The 23,033-nt window shown below is 51.2% G+C and overlaps 1 protein-coding gene across 5 annotated transcripts in view; it reads right to left on the bottom strand.

The window, feature by feature from the left end:
• Positions 1-521: 521 nt before the first annotated feature.
• Positions 522-23,033, bottom strand: part of VPS13D (vacuolar protein sorting 13 homolog D) — an 86,640-nt gene continuing 64,128 nt past the window's right edge. For 4 of the 5 annotated variants that reach the window (XM_077312266.1, XM_077312265.1, XM_077312268.1 and 1 more), the window contains 5 exons: positions 17,942-18,074; positions 17,062-17,257; positions 4,118-4,249; positions 2,103-2,343; positions 522-1,016 (listed from right to left, as the gene is read on the bottom strand). In XM_077312266.1, the coding sequence (XP_077168381.1) occupies positions 885-1,016; positions 2,103-2,343; positions 4,118-4,249; positions 17,062-17,257; positions 17,942-18,074 (834 nt within the window). In that variant the 3' untranslated portion in view covers positions 522-884. The other variant, XM_077312269.1, reaches the window with a different exon arrangement.

The raw sequence follows: 23,033 nt of genomic DNA, 5'->3' as shown, positions 1-23,033 counted from the left end.
TTAATGCTGCATCTTCCTGCCAAAAAAGTATCTCTTTTAAAAACTTCCAAGTGATGCTGTTGATTCCTCTCCCCCCTCATAAAAGTACTTAGTGAGGGAGGGGGAGAAAAAGTTTTTCCACACTGCATGAGATTCTTACTTCCTGGTACATGCTGGTTTCGGCGATCGCGGGACGCTTTTGCTGAGCGAAGACCGTTGTCCGTCGCAACGTTTGGAGGGTGGCCCTGTCTGTGTGCTTCCGACTTGTTTGGGCGAAGGGCAGTAAATCCATCGGGTAAACAGGAAGACAAGAAAGACGAGACAGGAAGCTCACTGAGTAAACAGGAAGACAAGGAGGGACCCGGGCTCTAGCTGGGCACAAGAGGCAGCAAGCCCTGCCCGTGATGACCTTTGCAGATGGCCCACAAACGCTTGTAACCAAACAGAGGTCTTCCAGCCATCCTCCGTATACGGTCCGGTCTCATTTCTCCGGAAAAAAAACTTGCTGCTTCAAAGACTCGCAAAATCAGTGCAATAAAAGACTCGATAAAACCCTTTCTTTAATTTCTTTACATGACGCAGTCCTTTATACACCCTGGCAACCTGCTGCAATTTCCTTATTTACACTAAACACAGTTGTACATATATTTATATATATATGTATATTTATACACACTCAAACAGTAAGAAAATACAGGGCTTTTTCCTATAGCTAAATGGATTTCAAACAGGTCTTCACACTCAACCTTGACTGCCCTGTGTCAAGAGAATCTTCTTTTTTGCACTTGTGGGCTCATCAGCCTCGTGAAACACACTTTTTAACAACTGGCAGCTCTTGCTGATTTTATTGAGCAGAGGGGGACCCCCCCCACACACACACCTCAGGGATTCCATGGAGGGGGGGGTCATGAGTCCAATTCTAGTTGTTCATTATGCTCGCTGGATCTTAACATAAGCTGCTGTTCGTAGAAAAGGCTCTTTGCATAGTTGATTTCTTGAGACAGCTTCACCGCGAGGGCCTCGGACTTCACGTGCACCTGCCGGGAAATAAAGAGCAGCTCTCAAGTGACCGTTGACCTGCTAGGAATAGAGTAAATCACCCAGTTGCAGGTTACTTAAAACAAAATACAGCTTACAAGTTCCTTCTCCGGGACAAGCTCTGCGAAGGCACAGATTCCCATGTGGGACTGCAGAGAGGCCACAGAGATGAACTCAAGCAGCCCTGAACTGTCCTGCTTTGGCCAAGCACATGAGAGCTAAGCAGAGGCGACCGTGGTTAACTAACTTGGAAGACCCCCCAAGGAAGTCTGGGGTTGCGACGTGGAGGAAGACAATGGCAAATTGTCTCGGATGGTCTTTTTCTAGGGGACACACAATAGGCTGCGACAATACACCGTCTTCTTCAATTAGATTTTGGAATTCGATGCCAGTGGACGTAGTGGGCTTTATAGGTGGTTTAACAGGCTCTTGGAGGACGGAGCCAACAATGGTGACTTAATGGGAACCTTCAAAGTCCTAGTCTTAAGAGGCAATATCCAGAAAGCTTCGGCCCCTATGCCCTGTCTGGGTGGCGCTCAAGGGCATGTTACTGGCTGCTGTAGGAAACAGGATGCTGGATCAGATGGACCAATGGTCTTCTCCAGCAGGGCCTGTCCTCCTTGCGTTCTTACTAAATTTAGGCCTTCTAGGGGAAGTGGCTTGGTCAATGTGGGGCAGATTTCATTCAGAGTGGTTCTCAGCTTTGGTTTTCAGGCCTCACATCATAGGCCGGGCGGAATGGCTTCGTCTTACAGGCCCTCCAGAATTGTTTAGGCTCCCAGAGGGCCCTGATGTCACTAGGCAGAGTATTCCATTAGGCTAGGGCCAGGACCAAAAGGGCCCTGACTCTGGTTGAGACTAGTTTTACTTCTTTGGGCCCTGGGACCCTGAGCAGATTCAGATCATATACTCTTAGTTATTCTCTAGATCAGGGGTAGTCAACCTGTGGTCCTCCAGATGTCCATAGACTACAATTCCCATGAGGCTCATGGGAATTGTAGTCCATGGACATCTGGAGGACCACAGGTTGACTACCCCTGCTCTAGATATTTGACCGAAGGCAACAGCGCAGCCTGTCTCCTCACCATGGGCTTCTGATGGGACGGACCAGGCATGGAGACGCCACTGCTCGAGTTGACCGCTCTCTTGGTCAGCTGGACGTAAACCTTCCCATGGTCCTTCGAGATAAGGCAGTGGTAGAGGTCACCGTACTTGACCTCCAGGAAGATGGCCTCGCGGTCCACGTAGTCCCCACTCTTGAGGAAATAAACGGCTTTGGAGGAAATGATCACACAGTAGCTGTCTATGTTCTCCACGGCGATGAAGCTGCAAGAAACACACGAATACGTGAGAGAAATCGGGATGCAAAGTCGGCCCTTTATGTTGGGCTCTAGGTGCTCATTCTAAGCTCCTCCGGCTTTCGGTACTAGAAAAAATCCAAAGGTGGGTTGCTGGGAAGAAATGCAAGCGTTGAGCCACACACAAACACACACACACACACACACCAGTCACAGAAAAGGCAAAGAAAGGCGGAGCTTGCATTTGCAGTGGCCGAGAACTGCTCTGAAGCCTACAGGTTGGATGTCAATGGAGGACAATGCCAGGCAGCCCACCCACCAAAAACAGCCATTTTCTGCAGGGGAACCGATCTCTTTAATCCGGAGATCACTTCTAATACCAGGAGATCTCCAGGACCCACCTGGACATTGTACCACACTGTTCTGACAGACAGAGGGAAGGCTCGGCATGGTGCCTTAACGTGCCTCGAAATTCGGGGCGGATTCCACAATGGCTGACTAATCTGTCTGTCTACACTGGAGGCTTTGGGACTGCAAACCAGGAATTTGGGGCATAGGGCCGTGTTTAAGAGCAGGGAAAAGAGGCCCAGTGTCCTGCTACAAAGAGCCAAGTGGATGTGTCTCAATTTTCCTGTAAAAAAAGAAATCTCGGTCAGTTCAGTTATAGGCCAGGCGTACAATCTACGGACAGGGAGCCCACTAAACACAAGAGCCGCGTTTGCAAATTAGCTGGCCGGAAAATCCCAAGCGAGAGCTCCGTGTTTTCTTCTGAGTCACCCGTCATTGTTCGTTTTTCCCCTTGTTGACATGCCTCTTCCCCTCCGGGACAAGCTTGCCAAAACCTTCTGGTGAACCCTGAAGAGAGTTTTTGCTGTGTCTCGCTCCAACCCCACCCTTTCCGCGCATTCATTGCCATGTTTTAAAAATTGCCAGAAAGAGGGAAAGGAAAAAACACACACACACGCACAGACACCCCAAAACGAAAAGGTACCCAAGCAAATCCAAAATATGGCCCCCGCAGAACAAAGCAGAGGCAAAAAAGGTCTCCAAGGAATGTATGGGCTTGTGCCACCCCCCTGACCTCCCCCCCCCCCAAAAAAGAAAAAATCCCTCAACCATCGGGAAGTCATTTAATTACACAACAACATTTTCCAGAAGTGAAACAGTGGATCTTGCTGGAAAAAAATGTGGAAACGTTTAACCAGAACAGTAGAGCGAGGTATTAAAAGCCTGCTTTTATAGATTTAACTCTGGTGGAAACATGCAAATCGTTAAGCCCTTGCAGTCATTCCTAAAAAAAAAAAATCACAATAGCAGGATAAAAGTCAAGAGGCCTCAAGTCTGTAGCATGTTTCCCAGGCCTGGGAAAGCTCCAGATCCACCAAGCAAACTAGGGGAGGGCTGAAGGGGTGCTAGTGGTGGTGGGGGGCTAGAAGAGGTTCTGCAGGAGCCAGGTCGAAATCCTCATGATGCTCTGAATCTTAGTGGATGAGTTTGGCCTGCCACACCCTCTCGGCTAACCTACCTTACAGGATCGTTTTGTAAGGACAAAAGGGAGGAGAAGCATACGAGTTGGAAGCGACCTCCAGGGTCATCTAATCCAATCCCCTGCACAATGCAGGAAACTACAACTCTCTGCCCATCTGCAGTGACCCCTGTCCCCCCAAAAAATAACAACCCCAGAATCCCTGGCCAGTCTGGCTTTTGGGAAGGAGTAATGAGCCAAACGAGGGCTCTTTTCCTGCCTTGTCTTTTGCCACCTATATGATCTACCTCACACATCTTCCCAGGTGGGTACTTACAACTCATCCAGGATGTTGTCCGTCAGCTTGAAGAGTTGCTCCTGCCCTTCTGCCTGGCTCTCGGAGTAGCGGGGCAAGAGCCCCTGCGGCCCCTTGCAGCACCGCGGCTTTCTCACTCGCTCTGCCTGCGTCCTGCCAAGAACACACACGTGTCGGGTTAGAAACAGGGAGCCAACAGGGCAGCGCGTGGTGAATTGAACAAAGGTCTCGGCTTCTGGCCCGGTTCCGAGGAAGACGAGGCCGTGCCCTCCGACGCAGGCCAGAGGGAAAGGGGGGCATTGTGCAACACCCCTTTCCTCAGACCATGGCATCACCTCGAAATGCTGCAGAAAGGGCCGCCTGCTGCGTTCATTCGCGGTGTGCTAACCTGCTGCTTATGGGTGTAGAAAAGCCCAGCCTCCTGATGCCCTCAATTACCCTCCCGCCCCGACCCCCGGGTTGACTCACCACCACGAATGTCATAATGAACCCCCAGTGCAAGACGTGATTGTGTAGACCCCGTGTGGCCAAACAGTGGCTCTTCAGATGTCCATGGGCTACAATTCCCATCAGCCCTTGCCGGCATGAGGCTGGCAGGGGCTGATGGGAATTGTAGTTCATGGACATCTGGAGAGCCATAGTTTGCCCCTCCACCTCCCCAGGTGTAGACAATGCTGACTTGGCTTGACCAAGGGTTTGAACTCTGTATAAGACAGCTTACGAGGGAGGAAAAGAGGTCTCGGTCCACATACGCAGGGGGGCTCAGTCTCCCTCCAAACAAACCATGTGTGAGCAACTTGGAGGAAAAGGCGGGATTAAAACATGGCCGACAAAGCTGACCCACCGGACACTCACGCTTGTGGGGTTCTCTGGATGCTGTCCTACGTTTTATTTTGGAGAGAAGCCAACCCCGCTTTCATTCTCTGCCCTGTCTTCCGCCATTTCCCTCCCAGCATCTGGGGACTGCAGGAAGGTGTCTCTCCAAATACAAAGCTATTGGGCTGCCAACTCCAGGTAGGGAAGTTCCTGGAGATCGGGCGGGGGGGGGGGTGCTGGAGGCTGGGGAGGGCAGGGTTTGTAGAAGGAGAGGGATGGATCTTTGGAGCCTGGGGGATCAGTCGTCCTTCCAGGAAATCTCCGGGCTCCAAGTGGAGGCTGGAAACCCGACGGCCAAACCGCGCTCTCGGCCATTGATTCTGGGCCGCCGCCTGCTTCTGCTTTCCCCTCGCAGACTGAAGGGCGGCGGCCGCCCATTTGATCCAAAGAGCCTTGCGTTGCGCCGAGTTTTCTGCTTAAACCTTTTGGCAGCAGCACACAAGAGTGACTGGCTTTTTGCAGATGTTTTCTCCAGGGGCTAGTTTCCTCCCTTGAACTGCTGCACTCCCCCCCCCTCCAACTTGGGTTCTGGTGGTGAAGAACCGCAGGCCCTCTTTTCACCGACGGGCTCCGCCTCGTCGGCGGTCCTTTTGCCTCGATCGGTGGAAGGACGGTGCTCCAGGCGCCTCCAGTTCCAAAGGAAAGGGGCCCTGGCTGAACTCGACTGTGGGTATAGCTCCATCGCATCAAGGGACACATATTTGCAAAAGAAAATCTCCCGACATATTGCAGCAGATGGCACATCATTAACGCATAGAGTCTCCGCAACCGAAAGTTGGAAGTGACCTGACGCCCCTTAAACGGGCGTGGTGTCGTGGTTAAGAGTAGCAGGCTTCTAATTTGGAGAGCTGGGTTTGACTCCCCGCTCCTCCACATGCAGCCGGTTGGGGGCTAGTCACAGCCCTGAGAGTGCTGTTCTGACCACGTAGTCCTGTCAGAAGCTCTCTTAGCCTCAACTACCTCACAGGGTGTCCGTTGTGGGGAGAGGAAGGGAAGGAGACGGTAAGCCGCTTTGAGATTCAAAACCAACTCTTCTTCTTAACAGAGAGAGAGTGAGAGAGAATGAGACTGGGGCCAAGGTACTGTGGGCAACTCTCTATTCCACAATGATTTCCAAATTTATTTATTTATTTATTTGACTTCCATTCCACCCTATCTAGAGCACCAGCGAATACCGCGTTTGTACTTTGGCGTTCCTTGTTCGCTCGCTCGCTTATTCGTTTGCTCGCTCATTTGACGGTGCTCAGCCAGGCAAATCGAGGCACCCCACGGTGAAGATTCGAGGGGTGGCCAGCCACAATTCTAAATTGCGTCCTGCTGGCACGAAGGAGAGCGGCCTTAATTGGGGCAGGCTCTCAGCTTCCGGCAAATTGGTTCCTCTAGCCTGGACGGACAACGGCATTTGACACCACCGGGGTTTTCCCTTTCTCCCTCTCCTTTTTTTATCCGCAATTTGTCCTGCTATCGCCCCGGTAAATAACGCGCCACCTCTGAAGGAAATCCAAATCTGCGGAGCGGACATGAATCCGGGTGGCTCCCCTCCTCGGCATAGCGCGCTCGACACGTTTGCTCTTAATGGGAACATAAAAGCCGCACAAGGGAGAACTGCCCTTGGGTCCCCCCGTCGCAGCGGGGAAGAGCGCTGGTGAATGGAGGGAATAATGACGAAAAAGAGATGGGGAACGGTGGGGTTGGGAGCCGAGAAGGACAGAGCGCCACTGTTCAGACCAAGTTGGACGCGAGGGGAAAGCGTTGTGCCAAGCAACACTCGACCCCAAGTGCTTCCCTGGGTTGACTCGCATCAGTTGCCGGCTGCTGAGACGACTCACGATATTCGGGGAGAATTTCCGTCATTTCAGAACGAGGCACAAAATGGTCTTCTTACTGCTCGACGCGTTAGCGCCGAATCGTCTTGCATCTTCATCGAAAAGGAGAAGCGCCCCTCACTGGGACTCCCTGGCCCGGCGATCAGGAGACAGCTACACTCTTGCCCCAAATGCCAGGCAGTTCCCACTTTCGACCCTTCGGCCAAAGAAGGCAGAACCTCGTAGCCTTGGCCCCGTTCATCCCTGTTCTGCTGAGAATTCTCCCCGTGAGCCCTGCTATTTCCCCGCCCACCTGGCAAACCGTTTTGCTAAGTCGGCTTCGAAGAAAGCGCCGTCACCCTCTCCATCCCAGTCAACCAGACCTGCGGAATGCCAGTAAATGAAACCCTGGCGCGCGAGGCCAAAATGCTCTGTATGGATGGCTGTTATTTGAGCTGCTTTTGATTTAAAAGCTTTGCTGTTCAGGACTTTTTGTGGAATTCCTCGGATCAAATCAGCCCCAGGAGATAGCTTGGCAAGCTGAGTTTTTAAGGCCTGTTAACAAACAAGTCTCCTCTTCTTCTTCTTCTTCTTCTTCTTCTTTAATTATTGCACAACCTTCAACAAAGGAAGCAATCAAGACAGGCCCAACCCACCCTCCCAACCCACTCATTCATTTTGGGAACCTTGGAAAATGGATGACTGGGGGTGGGGAGGAGGGAAAGTCTGCAGAAGGGAAAGTTTGCTGTGCTGTGTTAAGGGAAGAGAGAACCATCCTTACTCTCAACCGAGAAAGGTCTTTCTGTTGTGGTCTCTTTAAAAAAGCGAGCACTGATGCTTGGGGGCTACTGCACATACCCAGCTGCCCCAGGTCTGAAAAGGAACAGCTGGGTGGGAAGAAGGGAGCCATGTTAGTACTGTTGCATCCCAAACTGTGAAGTCTTGCCGCATTTTTCCCACCCAACAAAATCTCACCCCCACTCAAAGGCCCCGGTAGGTCTAGGCTCTGCTGGGCGGAGACACCCTAAGTGGTGGTGGGGTAGCCAACAGGTGGATACCCAATGGCCTTAGTTGGTGCACAAGGACACAAAGGAGATGGCCCTTCCAAAAATAGACACACACACATTGCTATAGTTCTGCAGAGATAAGTGAGGCCTTCTTTGCTCCTCCCACTCATGAAATGCTGTAGATCTTCGATTACTTACGCATTGCCTGTCGGACTTTTATTATATGGATTTTTACTATTGGTTTCATTCCAGTTAAATCTTTCGTTGGCCATCACATGAGCCTCGGAGCAAAGCAAGAGAATAACGATGCTTTAAATAAACTTCCCGGCAAGAGGCAGGAGAGGGGTAGGGGTAGGGGTAGGGAAAGATTGCGGAGTCATGAAACAGCTGGGGGAAAAGGGGTGGGGGAGACGAGAACATTAAACAGGGTGCCAACGGGCATTGGGAGTGACTCGAGCCTGACCCCGACACACACGAAAGCGACAACCGAATCTTCCCAACGGCTGGTTTGATTTGGAAGCCGGACGCGGCGCCCGGGATCGAACCGTGAACTCTGACGGTAAACCCAGTGTTAAAACCCATGCCCGACTTTGCATAAAGATGGGACGCAAGGCGCAAACCGTACGAAAGGGCACAAAAACAACTGCAGCGGGAAAACCAACAAAGGCGCCCGTTCTTGTAGAACCGGAGTATTCGCTCAGACTTGCCCCACGTAGAACAAAGCATGCCGCTTTTCTCACAGAGAAGTGGATTTGGGAGATCAGTCGACGCAAATTCTTGGCAAGTGGAACGCTGTTCCGTTCTGGCTCCCCAATCATGCAAATCAGTCCCCCCTCCCCAACAAGGGACCTCTATATGCCTCCTCTGCCAGCACAGCAGTGTAAGCGGTTCCAATGCGCCCGCCAACCTAATTAATCCAATCAGCAGAATTCAAGCGCGCAAGCTCAAGCGGAACGTACAACAGAACAGCCCGGCATTTAAATCCCCCACTTCCCTCTCGACTTTGCTGCTATCGGAACTAGAATCCTGAATTAAGAAATGAGATGGGTCTGTGCTTCTTCCTCTAGGACTGCCCTGGCGAGTGGGACTCTTATGGCTTTATCCACCAAATGGGCATTTGGAGCTCCTTTTCGGAATTCCCCTCCCCTCCCTGCCATGGAAGCTTGCTGGGTGACCTTTGGCCAGTGACGCTCTTAGGCTAACCAACTTTACAGGGTTGTTGTGAGGAAAAAATGGAGGAGACCCTGCTAACTGGATTGATTAGGCTTCTCTGGACCCTGACTGGGGATAACTGGGGTAACCATGACCTAGCTTACTAATTAAGGAGCAAGAGCCTGTTCTACCCATCTAGCACTTCATATGCCACAGAATCCTGCACCTACCACTCTCCAACATGATGGGGGCCTGTGTCCCAAACTTTCCCAAAACCAAGAAGAGGACTCATTTCCCATTTCCCACCCATCTCATTCCTTCTTTCACGACAACCATCTCCGATGCTTAGACCAGGCTTTGTCAACTAGAGTTTCACGAAAACCTGGGGTTTCCTGACGACCCTGGAAGGGTTTCCCAAATGGGTGGGAGTTGATTAATTAATACATTTTAAAAATATGTTGACCACTTATCAGATAATATGACCCCAAATGGCCAATGATGGTGCAGAATACCCGGAGGGGATGGGGAGGGCAGGGCCTTCGGGTGAGCATGTACAGAGCTATGCTTCTCAACCATATTCCGCACGATCGTGCCCCATCTGGGGTTGTCAAAGACTGAAGGGGCTTCTCTTAGACTGGCTTATATAAACCTTCCTAAAGTAAGCGTGGATGTTTCTGGAACGCATCCGTGACCAACCGAACAGTTTCCCCCCAAAGTCGAACGTCCCACTTTACAGCCCAGGATCTCAGAAATGGGGGGTGGGGTGGGATTAAATAAAAATAAAAATAATTGCCGGTTTACATTTTTGCACGGCAACGCGACTGCGTCTTAGCGGCGAGCGAGATACATTACATGCCGTGTGAGAGGGTTAAATAGGACAGCTTCAACTCCTTCTAAACTTTTGCCCTCTGGATATGTACTCATTGGCTGCCGTACAAGACTCGAGCGGCATTACACGCCTTAACGATCTGGTTCAACTGTCGGTCAGGCCTGGGGCCTGGCGTCCGGCCAGACCGCAATCAAATGGGACAAGAACCTCCCCGCCCGTGCGCGCCCTCCCCCCCCCCCCCTTTTCAGATCATCTCCGAAGGTTCAGATTATCTTCCTTTTTGTCGTGCCGGTTAAATTTATGGAGTAGAACCCTGAAGCCGCATTCCTTGGCTCGAGCCCGACCCACGCGAGGCCTCTTTTTGTTCGGGGCTGTAAGCAAGACGTGCTTTGGAGGATTGCAAGGTTGTTAGTTCAGGCACTGACTGTTTGCTCACGACTGAAATGAAGAGAGTTCAAGGGGAGGGCAAAAGGACAGCCCAAGTGTAAAACCCCGTCCCAGCAGGCCCCGGGCCTCCAAACACACGGAGAGAGAGAGAATCTCTGCTGCCGGCACAATGGCAACCCCCCTCCCCCTTCCCCTGTGACAAAAGGCCGACGGAGGGTCAGGAGCCGACAACCCTGCCATTCTTCTGCAAAATACCTGCAGGCGGAAGAGGACGCCGGATAACACGGAAGGGAGAGGGGCTTCGGGGCCCCTGGTTGTTACTGTCTGCGGCCAAAGTCCCCCTTGAACTCTCGGACAAATCTCCCGGATACGTTTCGGCGAACTCTTTCCCAATATTTTTGGGCACACACCAAAGAATGTCCAGCAGCTTTGGTTATCGGCTACGTTTATAGCTTCTGTGGGGACGCAAGGTGGAAGAACAGTAGGCAAGTAGGTTTTTACATCTTGAGAGATGCTCTGTCTATGTTTTAGAGGTTTTAGAGCAGTGGTCCCCAACCTTTTTATCACCGGGGACCGGTCAACGCTTGACAATTTTACTGAGGCCCGGGGGGGGGGGGTAGTCTTTTGCCAAGGGACGCTGCTGCCTCCTGAGCCCCTGCTCCACTTGTTTTCCTGATTTTGGAGAAGCAGCCATAGCAGCTCCCAGAGACAGAAACGGTGTGGGGATAATGAAAAGGTGGAGTGGGCGCAGGGAAGAGAATGCCTTAATACCGAAGGGGAGTGTGAGAGGGGGTAGAAGCAGAAGAAAAGAGACGCGACCGCAAAGGAATATTGTAGGAATTATCCTATGCACCAAGATGACCCCTTCCTTCCGCGCCACGAGCCAATGGCTGAGTCAACCGGAGATCAAGTATAAAAGAGCAAAACAAGACGACGAACTGGAAAAGTGAAGCAAAACAGCCATGGATCCAGGCCAGCCTGATGAACCAGCAACCGATGGGGATCACCACTGTTTTGACACAAGGTCACCTGGAGTACAAAATTAGACCATGGGAAATTAGACTCTTAATCAAAGGAATGCCGCACCTCTGCCTTTCACATTCGCTGGGAAGCCCGCCCGCGCATTGCCAACTGCTTTCCTCTTGCACCTTTAAAGGAGCTCAGTAAGGACAAAATAGAGTAATTGGGGCCCTAGCTTCTGCTTCCCTCCTTCCAGGGCCAGCAAAAACAGGACCCCCTCATTTTCTGTGCCAGTGGCGACTGGGGTTGCGCCTCCGGCGGGCGCAGACGGAGTGCATGCACAGTTTTTGCCCCTGTCAAAATTTCTGAATTAAGGGCAGGTTTTGTCGCGATGAGTTGTTCTTGGCTGAACTCCGCTTGAACCCAGAAGCAGATTGGCTTGTTACACTGACAACAACGCTCCGATTACCTGCTTAAGACAGGACGGTTCAGAGCAAGTTCATGTCCCCGTTCTGTCCCCGGAATTCGGACTCGCCGTTTTCAAAGAGACTTCCCGAACAGGTCGGAACCTTCCGGTTTGCACACCGGCAGCATCCGAAACGTCGCCTCCTTTGGATGGAGGCGTGGGAGGAGGGCGATTTGCTTTCTCTCTCTTTTTGCTAACAGGCCGATGCGAGGAGGGCTTTTGGCAGGAGTTAAACAGGCGGGGCGGGGCTTTTCTGATTTATTTGAAGAACTAATTGTCGCATCAACATGTCGGGGGTGCTGGGCGGGGAAGCAGGAAGACGATATTCAGAGAATCGCTCCGCAAGTCCCTTCCGAGCTTCTCTGTTCAAGTGAAAAAGTAGCTGCCCCTTAGTATGTGGGGCGAAGGGTAGGAAAGACGGACGTCAGCTCTCGGAAACGAAGCCGGGTTGGTACTTTGGCTGGGGAACCGGCAAGGAAGGCTCTGCAGAGGAAGGTGATGGCCAACCCTCCAAAGAGCCCGCAGACCCACTGCCGGGCGGAGCAAAGGATGCTGGGATAAGGCACGTCGGTGTTCTAGCAGAGTCATATATTTCCAAAGGAACAGTACCTGACCTTGAAAAGAGATGTCGTGAGCCTCTTCTTACATGCAAAGAACCTGGGTGTGCACATTCCAAAGTATAGGGTCACGTAGAGGCGGATGGGGTAACTTCAGAACGCAGCGTGTTGCAATGTGCACACCCTGCACACCTTCTCAACTTAGGGAGTTGCAAACCTACGCAATCTCAGATCAACACGACGTAATGCTCTCCTTCCCCCCCCCACACTCTCTCCCCAACTTTGAGGCTTGTGGGGGGCAGCTGTGTTTGTCGAGCCGGCCTGTACTAGAGACAAACCGTTGCTGTTGCTGTAAAAAAGCTCACAAAGCGGCATTGGGGCGATATCGCAGCCATCGGTCCAGGAATGAAAGAGCCAACTGTGAGAGGCCTGGTGTCTCTCGGCTGGTGTGAAATTAACTTTGCCTTCCTTTCCGTGGCCTTGTTATAACCGATGCGCTTCCTGCACACACACACAAAAAAAGGGGGGGGGACGACTTGAATAGAAACCCAGTCTACATCTATCATCTCTTTCAAGCTCTCCGTAGAGCCAAAAAAAATTTTTTTAAGGCTCTAATTACCTCTGAACAAATGTGTTTCACAGACATGCTACAGAATCTATTCCCTGTGCATAGGCTTAAGGCAACTACAAACACATAAACCCAGGAGACAGAGACAGAGAGAGAGACACCCAGAGAGAGAGAGAGAGAGACAGAGAGAGAGAGAGACAGAGACAGAGAGAGAGACAGAGACAAAGTCAGAGAGAGACAGAGACAAAGTCAGAGAGAGAGAAAGAGGGAGACAGAGAGAGAGAGACAGAGACAAAGTCAGAGAGAGACAGAGACAGACAGACAGAGACAGAGAATAGTTCCACAGCATAGCAACAAGCAACTTGCTTTTCACTGCCATTCTAGAATTCAGTGAATCTTACAGCGATAATACCATTTGACCCACGTTGAATGGGATCAACGAGACTTAATGCACCCTGTTCAATGAAACGCAGCAATTATCTAAACTATGAAAGAAGACGGAATCAAGGGGCCAGTTCTCACGACTGCTGCCTGTTCAAATAACGATTAGAGGTAGTTGTACAGAGAGGAACACAAAGATGAATTATATTGAAGCAGACCGTTTGGTCCATCAAGGTCAGCGCTGTCTATTCAGACCAGCACAGGTTCTCCAGGGCGTCAAGCAGAGGTCTTTTACATCGCCTATGACCGGGCCCATTTATCTGGGGATGCCGGGGACTGAAATTAGGTCCTTCTGCATGCCAAGCGAATACCTGACCACTGAGCTCTACCACTGACCTTCTGCATGCTAAGTCGATGCTCTACCACTGAGCTTTGCCACAGAACTATGGCAAGCAGACAACCTGCTTATCTCTCCGGACGTGGGCCAACCGATGCAGGCAAAAGGATGAAAACGCACTACCGCGCTGTTTGAACGTAATGCAAAATGACCGGTACATTAAACTAACAATGGCCAGTGTGGTGCTTTGAACAGGGGGCTCAGCATCCAGTTCAGAAATCTTTCTCTGCTCAGCTGATGCTAAGCAATCAGATCTCTTAGAATAGTCTGTCACTTCAGACTCTGTGATGAATTAAACCCTTCTTAAAAGTGCAGTTCATCTCAACCCTTGCCTCGGCAACAACAGTACATTCTGATACCGCTCTACAATTTCAGAGGAGACAGTCACCACCCCAGGCTGGCCTCTCCAACAGCCTTTGGAAAATCAGGCTCTTCATATGGACAAGTCTTTCCACGCTGCCTTGCAAAAGGATGAAATCATGTTAATTAAGGAAGGACTCTTTGATCTTTCATTTTTATATTTGCTCTGAAGCACGATTTAGGGCCTTTGGTTTCAGAATCCCGCCGATCTAAAAGGCTCTGTGAATGGAGTGTGGAAAAAGCATGGGTTTTTTGGGAAAAATAATCCATTTTTTAATATTCCCCAGCTTTTTACTTGTTCAAGACTTCCATTTGATTGCGCTCCACACAACCCATCCCGGTGCATGGGTGCCAAAATGGCAAGGGGGGTGGTGGTGGGGGGGAAGCTGCCATTCCAGCGAGCAAATCTACCAGGACTAGGAAATGTGCAACTTTTTGTTCAAGTGACTCATGCGCCCTCATGTAACTATTCAGAGGGGGGGAAAAGAAATTGATTTCTTTCGTTTCTCAAGTTCTGGTAAGAGCCTTACATAAGTCACACTAGAATGAGAAATGGATTGTTCTGGGCTTTTGAGTGCTAGGGAGTATGCAGAGTTCAGCCAACAGAAGGAAAAGACATTTACAACGCAGGGTTTTGTTTTTCTGCTTGCGCTTTTCGGGGTGGGGGTAGGGAACGAGGGTTGTGGCTCCCAGCCATGGGGAAAGCTCCAGGCATAGAAGGACCGTGATTCTCTACCCGGTGCGGATGGAAAAAGGATTTTAAGGTGCCCTCCAGGCCCTGCATCCGCTGTTCTTTAGGGCAGCGGTCCGCAAGCTTTCGGCCGCTGTGGACCGCTGCTCCGCGTTGGGGGGAGAGGGCGGCCCAGGGGCCCGCGCATGCGCGGCAGCTCCAGTGCAAACGCGCATGCGCGGACTGCCGCACACATGCGTTTGCGCCCGGCAGGGGCGCAAACGCGCATGCGCGGCAGTCCGCGCATGCGCATTTGCGCCACCGCCATGCTGGCGGCCGCGGCTCTCCCTCCCGGCTAAAGCGGCCGATTAGCTTGCAGCTCGGCAAGCTTCTCCTCCCTACCCTCCCGAAACAAGAAGAAGGAGCCGCGGCCCGCGGGTTGGGGACCACTGCTTTAAGGAGGCCATGGGGATTTTACACTTAGATGGAGCAGATCCCCACTGCCTGATGCATCGTCAGGAGCGTGGACGCGGTTCCCAGCAGATCGGAGCTGAGAAGAAACGGACGAGAAATTGTCAGGAAGTGAAACGGTGAAGACCAGGCTTGTGCTGAGTACCAGTAGCCTTGGACAGGGGAAGGCTTTGCTGAGCCCCCCACCCAGAGTTGAGGCGGGAGAGACTAGATGGCAGGGAGGCCCCCTGATATCCGCTGCAAAGTCTTAAGGCTCTCAGAAGCGCCAACAGATTTCATCCGTAAGAAAACCGAGGCCTGCAGAAACCATGAGGAAGAGCAACTGCGGGCCAGAAGCCAAGCTGAGCATTCAGAACAGGAGCACTTAACATTCAGATGCAGAGCCGTAGCTACAGAACTCCACCTCTTGGGGGATTTTCTCCAGCTGTCAGCCTCTCTGAAAACTGAGCGTTATGCATGCTGGGTTGACTATGTCCCCTATCAAAGTTCAAACCATTTGTTTTGTTAATGTATGCAAGATTCACATTTGTGGAACAATTCAGCCTTTCAAGAAAGGAAGGTCAGGGTGATGGGCAACAGGTTTGGGGCCCAGTCCACCCAAAACCCTTGGAGGGCTTCCACCCAAACACTAACCAGGGCTGACCCTGCTTAGCTTCTGAGATGTGATGAGATCTGTCTAGCCTGGCCTATCCAGATGAGGCCTGGCATCCTTGGGGTGCTAGTAAAGTGCTTTAGGTGGGATTCTCAGGATACGAGTCTCCATGCTGGGTTTCAGAGTGCGTGTTACTACTGCAAGCCACGTGGCACGCGGAACAGACCACAAGCCACCGTGGCTAGGGTGAATACCTGGGGAGACAGTAGAAGGCCTGGGAACATCACTCTGATCTGATCTCCCTCAACCCCCCCCCAAGTATTTTAACCATCTGCAGTAGGAGAAAGATACTCCGTAAGGTTTCATTTTTGTGCATTTCAGCTAACAGGGGGATTCGCAGCTCAACACACGTACGGTACAGATGACGCAGCCCCAGCCAAAAAGAAACTATATACGGACCAGCGTCTTTGTTCTGTTCCAAACCACCCACCGAACCATAAGGAAACAAGCGCGGCAGAAAGAATATCATACAGATGCGGCAAAATGGAACACTGTCTACAGAACTGTTCCCAGCGCAATTCCTGTCAACTTCCAATTATGCTGTCCTTCTTGAGCATATTTTTCCATGGGCCTCTTTGCTTGGCCCGCGACCGAATTTTGCAAGCTGTCCCTGGTTCCATCTGCAGGCGCCCTCCCCCAATTTCTTTTCTCCCTCCTGAGACAAGAATCAGCAAGTTTAACTTGAGGGGGGGGGGTATCAGCTTTCCTTGTCTCCTGCCAAGTGCTTCCCCTTACAGTCCATGTATTTTTGACGTTATTTTGTGTCGGGGATGGAGCGACATTGAGCGAAAATGGCAAAACAGCAGCAAAAAGAATCATCGACGGCAGAACATGTTAAAACCAACAACAAAACAACGAAATGGCCCTATCAGCTCACTCCTGCTTTTTGCCATTCAAGGAAAGGGTCAGGGAACTTGCAAAAAGAGTTATTTCGAGACCTTACGGAGCTGATGATCTGGGTGGCAAATATACCTCTACCTACACCTGAGCTACATTGAGAAAGGAAGGCCAACGTTTAAGAGGTGACCCAAGCAAGTACAGCAAGTTAACCTGCTAGTTTTTGTCCTCCTCTGCATGAATACCGATCGGGTTGGCAATAGTTAAATGGCAAGGGAGCATCTGACAGCAGACATATTGGACCAAAGATGGTCTGCTATGAACACCAGGAAGAACGATGAAATGAGAAAGTATCCATCAGGTCACCTAAACCCACTGAACACATAGTGCACAGTCCATCCCCTTTTAAGCAGACCCTGTTCCCCAAGCATCTGACGGGCCCATGGAGAGAACAATTTGGGAACTGTTGCATGCATCAATATCAATACAGAAGGTTATCCCTGGATTTTTGATTTGCCTTCTTAGGGTTTGGAGGCATTCAGAAGTCAAAAATGGGCTCCCCCAAACCAGGGTTTGAAAGCTTAACTAACCTGGGGCCGGTCAGAGTGGCCGTGTCTCTCACTGCTTGAGCCGTTTCGGAAGCAAAATCCAGAGCGCCGGCTACGGGTTTGGTGACGGTTCCGACCAACCCTTTCCCGAAGCCGGAGATAAAGCCGCTGACGCCCCCTTCGGTTTTGACGCCTTCGACGGTTGAGGTGATCACGCTGGTCAATCCGCCGATGATGCCTGTTGGATGAAGGAGGTGCAGGGGCTCAGCCGGCTCTGGGGATCCTGTCTTGGGCTACGGGCTGAAGGCACCACGCACTCCAACATGGTGGAAGCTAAGCAGAAGTGGGTCTGGGCCAGGGCCTGGGTGGGAGATCATGAGCGGAACCCAAGTACAACGTGTCGGGTCTGGAATAAGAAAAGGTGCTTGCTGACTGGTGATCTTATGGCAAGCCCATGGGGTTTTCAAGGCAAGAACACGCACAGAGTTGGGTTTGCCATTGCCTGCCTCTGCATAGTAACCCTTGGTGGTCTCTCGTCCAACTGGGCCAACCCTGCTTAGCTATCAAGACCTAACAGCATTGAGCTAACTTGGTTTGCTGTTAAACAACATAAGTGAGGTTGCCAGCCTCCAGATAGGGGGTGGAGATCCCTTGGAATTACATCTGCTCCCCTGGAGACAAGGGCTGCTATGGAAGGGGGACGGTTACACCCCACTGAGGCCTCTCCCCTCTCCAAGCCTGGCCCTTCCCAGGATTCACCCCTAAATCTCCTGGAATTTCTTAAGTCAGAGTTGGCAACCTGACTTGGCTTGGATGTTTCCGTGCCCCACTCTAATCCACTGAAAATAAGGGCTCTTCTGCTGTGCTGCATCATACAACCCCAGCACTAAATGCCTGGTATGCCTTTTGGTCAAAGAGTTACCATGAGCTAGTCCTTGGATCCCAGCCACGAGGTGTTCACCGCTCGTGGCCGCATGGTAACGGATGTACTCTCGCTCCATCTGGTGCCGGTTGTCCATCGTCTTCCCCAAGCCGTCGGATAAAGTCCCGGCAAACTGTTGAAAAGGGAGAAACGAGATCCGTGATGCATTGGAAGTGCGCAGACTCAGGCCGGAATTGCTACGGTAAAACTGTGCCTGCCTGCAGCAATAAATGTCACAAGTTTTGGCACTGCGCATGAGCCAGCCCTGTGTTCTGAGACGAACTGTGATTTCCGAGTTAGCACAAGCCGTAGTTTGGCTATTTCAGCTGCGTCAAACTTTGGTTTGCTTGCTCCTTTGAAAGACGGACTGCAAAATCAGGGCTGAGTTTGGGTTTGCGATCCAGGCAGATGCCTGCCTGACACTCCAGTTGCTATACTGCACTCTGCTCCACACCAGTCACCTGTTTCTGCAGATGTCTGCAGGGGGTCTCTTCATCTACTTGACCAGCCATGGGACAGCTGGAGATGCCCCGGATTGCGACAGATCTCCGGGAGACACAGATCAACTCACCTGCAGAAAACCCCACTGAAGGCCGCCCCCTTCCTCAGGCTCTACCCCCCACAACCTCCAGGGATTTCCCAATCCAGGCCTCAGTCTGCATGCAGAAACAGCGTTGTCTGCTGCTGTTGGGAAATTACCCGGAGATGTAGGGGGTGGAGCCTGGGGAGGGTGGTGTTTGAGGAGGGGAGGGACTTCAAGGGGGTGGAATGCCTTCCAAGGCGGCCATTTTCTCCAGGGAACTGATTTCTGTGGCTTGGAGATCGGTTGTAATAGCATGGTCTTTCCCGTCTCCACCTGCAGACCCCCAGCCCTAACATAGCCACCATGTCCAGGACAGCCCATATGTCTCTGTTGCTTCTGTTGTTTGCAGAAATCTCAACATCCAAGATGCTCTCGGGCCCCGAGCTGCAGGCTCCCAAGAGGGGGGATGCGGCAGCTATTCCTGCAGCCTTTTCCTGTGAGTAAAGGCCCTCAAATTAACTCACATCATCTTGTTAAACTCAGCCTTGTGACACTTCCTTGCAAGAGCATGTCATCCAAGTAATATTGCGAAGGCCGGACACAATGCCCAGAGGGAGCTCCTCCATCCCCCCCTCCCCAGCCACCTCTGCAGATGCCCATGCAGGAGGGGTGCGTTCCCTCCCGAGGACCTCCTGGGAAGATGCCCAGCGGGCACCCACGGGCAACGGCTTTGTGTTACAAGCCCGAATGAGTGATCCTTGCGGGAGCCGCCGGCTGTTTTCGCATACACAGAAGGCAGTCAAAAGTCCATGGCGTGAACTTGGAATGACCCCAATTGGAGAGTCACTGGCGGGTTCACGGAGAGGGCAGCTACATTTTATTAAACAACTAATGCTCTTAGCAGATAACTTTTGGGAGAAGGGAGGAAAAGGAGGAGAAAAGGAAGAGGGGAGGGGAGAGGCAGCCACTTCTAATCTCCCTCGGCGGGTTCAGTGCAGGCTGCAACAGGATACGGTGGGAACTGCACACTACCATGAAAACATGCGCTCTGCCCTTTGGATTGAGGTGGTGGGTCTCAATTCCCCCCCCCCCCCACTTTCCCAATGGGTTCCTGCATCTACACTTACTTTCAGGAGCTGCCTGCAGTATTAAACACATACTACCGTGTCCCACTGTGAAACGCGAGAGTATTTTTAGCATTCATGCACGGATAGTGTTACGGAGAGACATGCTGAATTTTGTGTCTAATTTGCATACGTCACCCATAGGCAAACCCCGATTTGCCACTAACCCTTTCTGCAGACTTGTTTGGAAGTTGGGGTGAGGAAGAATATTCCATTCCTCCACTGGAAGTTTTCAGCCTACGGGTAGCTCTTGACTTCCCTGCCACCTCTCTCTCCCCTATTCACTGCTGCCTGATCGTTTACTAAGGGGCCCTTCTTCATTCTGCCTGTGCAAAAAACTTTCAACTTCTCTTTCTCTTTGGACCGTCCCCAATTTGCAGCAAGTTTCCTTCTCTTCTGCCGGGGTGGTAATTTTAACAGGTATTCAGGAGGTGGCTATTTGAGGGTCAGGTGAAGAACTTGGGAGGGGGGGGGGAAAGGATCGGCAGACTCAGCCCTCCAAACGCACCCGTCTGCTTAAAATTCAAAGCTGCCCCTGAGAGCTTCTCTTTGTTCGGCACTTTCTGCTCCTGCCATGTCATGACCTTCTAAAATGTTGTCTTGAAAAACAAGCTGCCAAAGCTATGCCAATGTGCTGCTTCTGAGAGCTTACTTATTACAAGGGACGCGGAGTCCGGATCAAACTGTTCCCCTGCCAGGGTTCAATCTCCTGGATTTAGACCGGAGGGAGGTGGCGGGAAGAGAGAGAGAAAGAGAGCACAAGCAGGGCCAATTTCCCAATTGCAGGCTCAGTTATTACCTAACATGCACTAAAAGTCTTCGCAGACAAGTCGCTCTGCAGAATTAGCTTCCATAATACAAAGGCAAATCCAGGCTTACCGGCCTCGTGTATTAAGCCACGGCAGCCGCAAATAAAAGACTGTTGAAAAAGGAACACGGTGTTGAGCCAAGATTACTAAAGGACTCACAAGGCAAGCCTCAACGGGTCTACAAAAAACATGTCTACTCAGTGGGGCCTTACGTCCCTTGAAGCTGTTCTTATGACCATGGTGGTACAAGAAGGGGATGGGGGACTTAAAAGCTAGCGTGGGACAGTGGTCACGGTGTCAAACTAAGATTTGGGAGACAACTGGTGGGAGGGGTGGGGGTGAGGAAAAGAGGGAGATGGATGTCATGTGACATCACTGATGCTGCTACCTCACTTCTTGGTACAACCTGGAAATGACAAAGGGTAGCTCTAGGAATTGCTGGAAACTCTACGGCAGCTGGCCCTGCCATCGCAGCAGGCCTGGCAAAAATAGGCTGTAACAACTTATATCGATGATGTTTTTTTGGCATTCTTAGACCTATTTGCTCCAAATATTAAAAAAAAATCTTCCCACCTTATATCTTGATTCTTCTTTGACTCCTTTCCTAACTGAGTTTAGCAGCTGGTGACGGGGACTAAAAAGGCCAGCTGCAGCTGGTTCAGCAAAAACCAAACCTCCCTAAGAAAACATCAAATTTTCACATGAAAGCGGAGCTCTCCTTGCGCGGTTTTCTCCATCCCTGATATTTATAGCTTTCAGAACCTTTGCCACTCCAGCGCAGCAAGCCAACTTCTGAGATTCCTCGTCTTGCTTTGGAGTCCGGAAGGACGGCGTTGTTGAGATGGGTCTCTCAGCGGCCTTCTCGAGGCTGTGACACAACTTGCTCGGGACAGGAATGCCTCTCTTCCCAGGAAAGCCTGCGGCTTAATGCTGCAGCCAAGCCACTACAGTTATGATGGCAAGCAGGGAGCCTGGTGCAGATGTCATGGAAAAATGGGGGCCGGCAGCCATGCAAATAAATTTGAGCCTTGGCCTTTCCTTCCCCTCACCGGTGGCTAAGTCATTACAGATTTTCAAGTTCAATGTCCACCCTGCTCTCTAGACCTGCAAATGATGCTTTTTAACTTGCACAGAATTCTGGGCAACCCCTACCCCATGTCTCCTCCAGTCAGTGTCTCGGCTCTGGCCCGGATTGCCCATTTATCTTCTACCAGGGCCAGGGCCTTCTCAGTGGTTGCCCCTGCTCTTTGGAACCAGCTCCCTGATGAGGCCTATGGTCTGCGGATCTTTGTGCGTTCCACGGGGCGTGTTAAGGCCGCTTCCTAAGTAAGGCCTCTGGTTAAGCTGCCTTACCCCCCTGTACCGGATAACTGCAGACTAGCTGACTCTCTAGGAATTTGTTTATTCATACGAGTGATGTTTTATGAATCATTCATCATGGGTGTTGTATTTGACCAGCTGGTGCTCTTGAACGCTTTGATGTGTTTTATGGAATATTTATTGTGCAATGTTTTCTCGTAAACTGCTCTGAGACTGAACAGGAGAGTACGTGGTGTAAAAATGTAATAAATAATACAAACCCTAGTGGCCATTCCAAAGTCTGCAGAGGTCACTAGGAACGTGGGAATGAAATTATTTAACAAGCATGCGAAGGAAGAAGAGGGCTAGGGTAGCCAACTTCCAGGTGGGGCCTGGAGAGCTCCCAGAACTACAGCTGATCCCCAGATGACAGAGATCAATTCCCCTGAGCAAAAAAAGAGGCAGCTCTTGAGGGTGGGCGCTATGGCGTCATATCTCACTGGCATCATATCCCACCTTCCCTAGGCTTCACCCCCAAACCTCCAGGAATTTTCCAAACCTGGAGCTGTTAACCTCAGGCGAAAGAGGGGAGTGTGTGTATGGAATGCAATGATCCTCCCCCCCACCCCCGGTTTATATTCAGGTCAAGCTTTCTGTGCAATGAGTGACAGCAGGGGAGATTGCCTTCCCCGGAAAATCCCACCCTACCGGTTTGGCAAGAGTGTGCTTCAACGCGGCCGAACGGCAGCAAAGATTTCAAAGACCAGCCACTTATTTATTCCCTTCCTTTATATACCTCGGCTATCTCCTTGAAGCAGGTTCCCCCCTCCTCCTGTCCTCTGTTCTAACCCTATTGACTCTCCTCTTGCTCCTTCAAATTCCTCCTCTGACAACCTGCTTCTTTACTGAGATGATGAAACCAAATTACCTACCTGTCACCTGTGCATTCTTATTCCCCTACCCTGCCTTTTCTCCGTCGCCCCAGCTGAAAAGTAATTTGAAGGCACAAAATCCCGTTAACAGTTAGAGAGCTTTCCAGATCCCTCCTGAACGGGGGTGAGAGGGCAAAGCACAGGATCCCCAAAGGAGATTTTAATGGAAGTTAGGGGTGGAACTCAGGTTTCCAAGGACTCCCCAACCGGCTCGCAAAGAGCAACGAGCTCCTTGCCCAGCTGACGAAACCGTTTTGAATAAAGTGCTACCAGGTGTGAAGTTTCACTGTGAATATGCTATTCATGCACGTGTGCGTGCCGCGCACACAGACATGCGTGTTCCACTGGCACAAGTCACAAGGATGCCAGAGCTGTAAGTTAAGAGGGTGGAGCTGAGCCAAGAAA

The sequence above is a fragment of the Paroedura picta genome, chromosome 15 (genome assembly GCF_049243985.1).
Source record: "Paroedura picta isolate Pp20150507F chromosome 15, Ppicta_v3.0, whole genome shotgun sequence".
NCBI classification, from domain to species: domain Eukaryota; kingdom Metazoa; phylum Chordata; class Lepidosauria; order Squamata; family Gekkonidae; genus Paroedura; species Paroedura picta.
The sequence above is the reverse complement of the archived record's forward strand: the minus strand, read 5'-3'. Positions and strand labels throughout refer to the sequence as shown.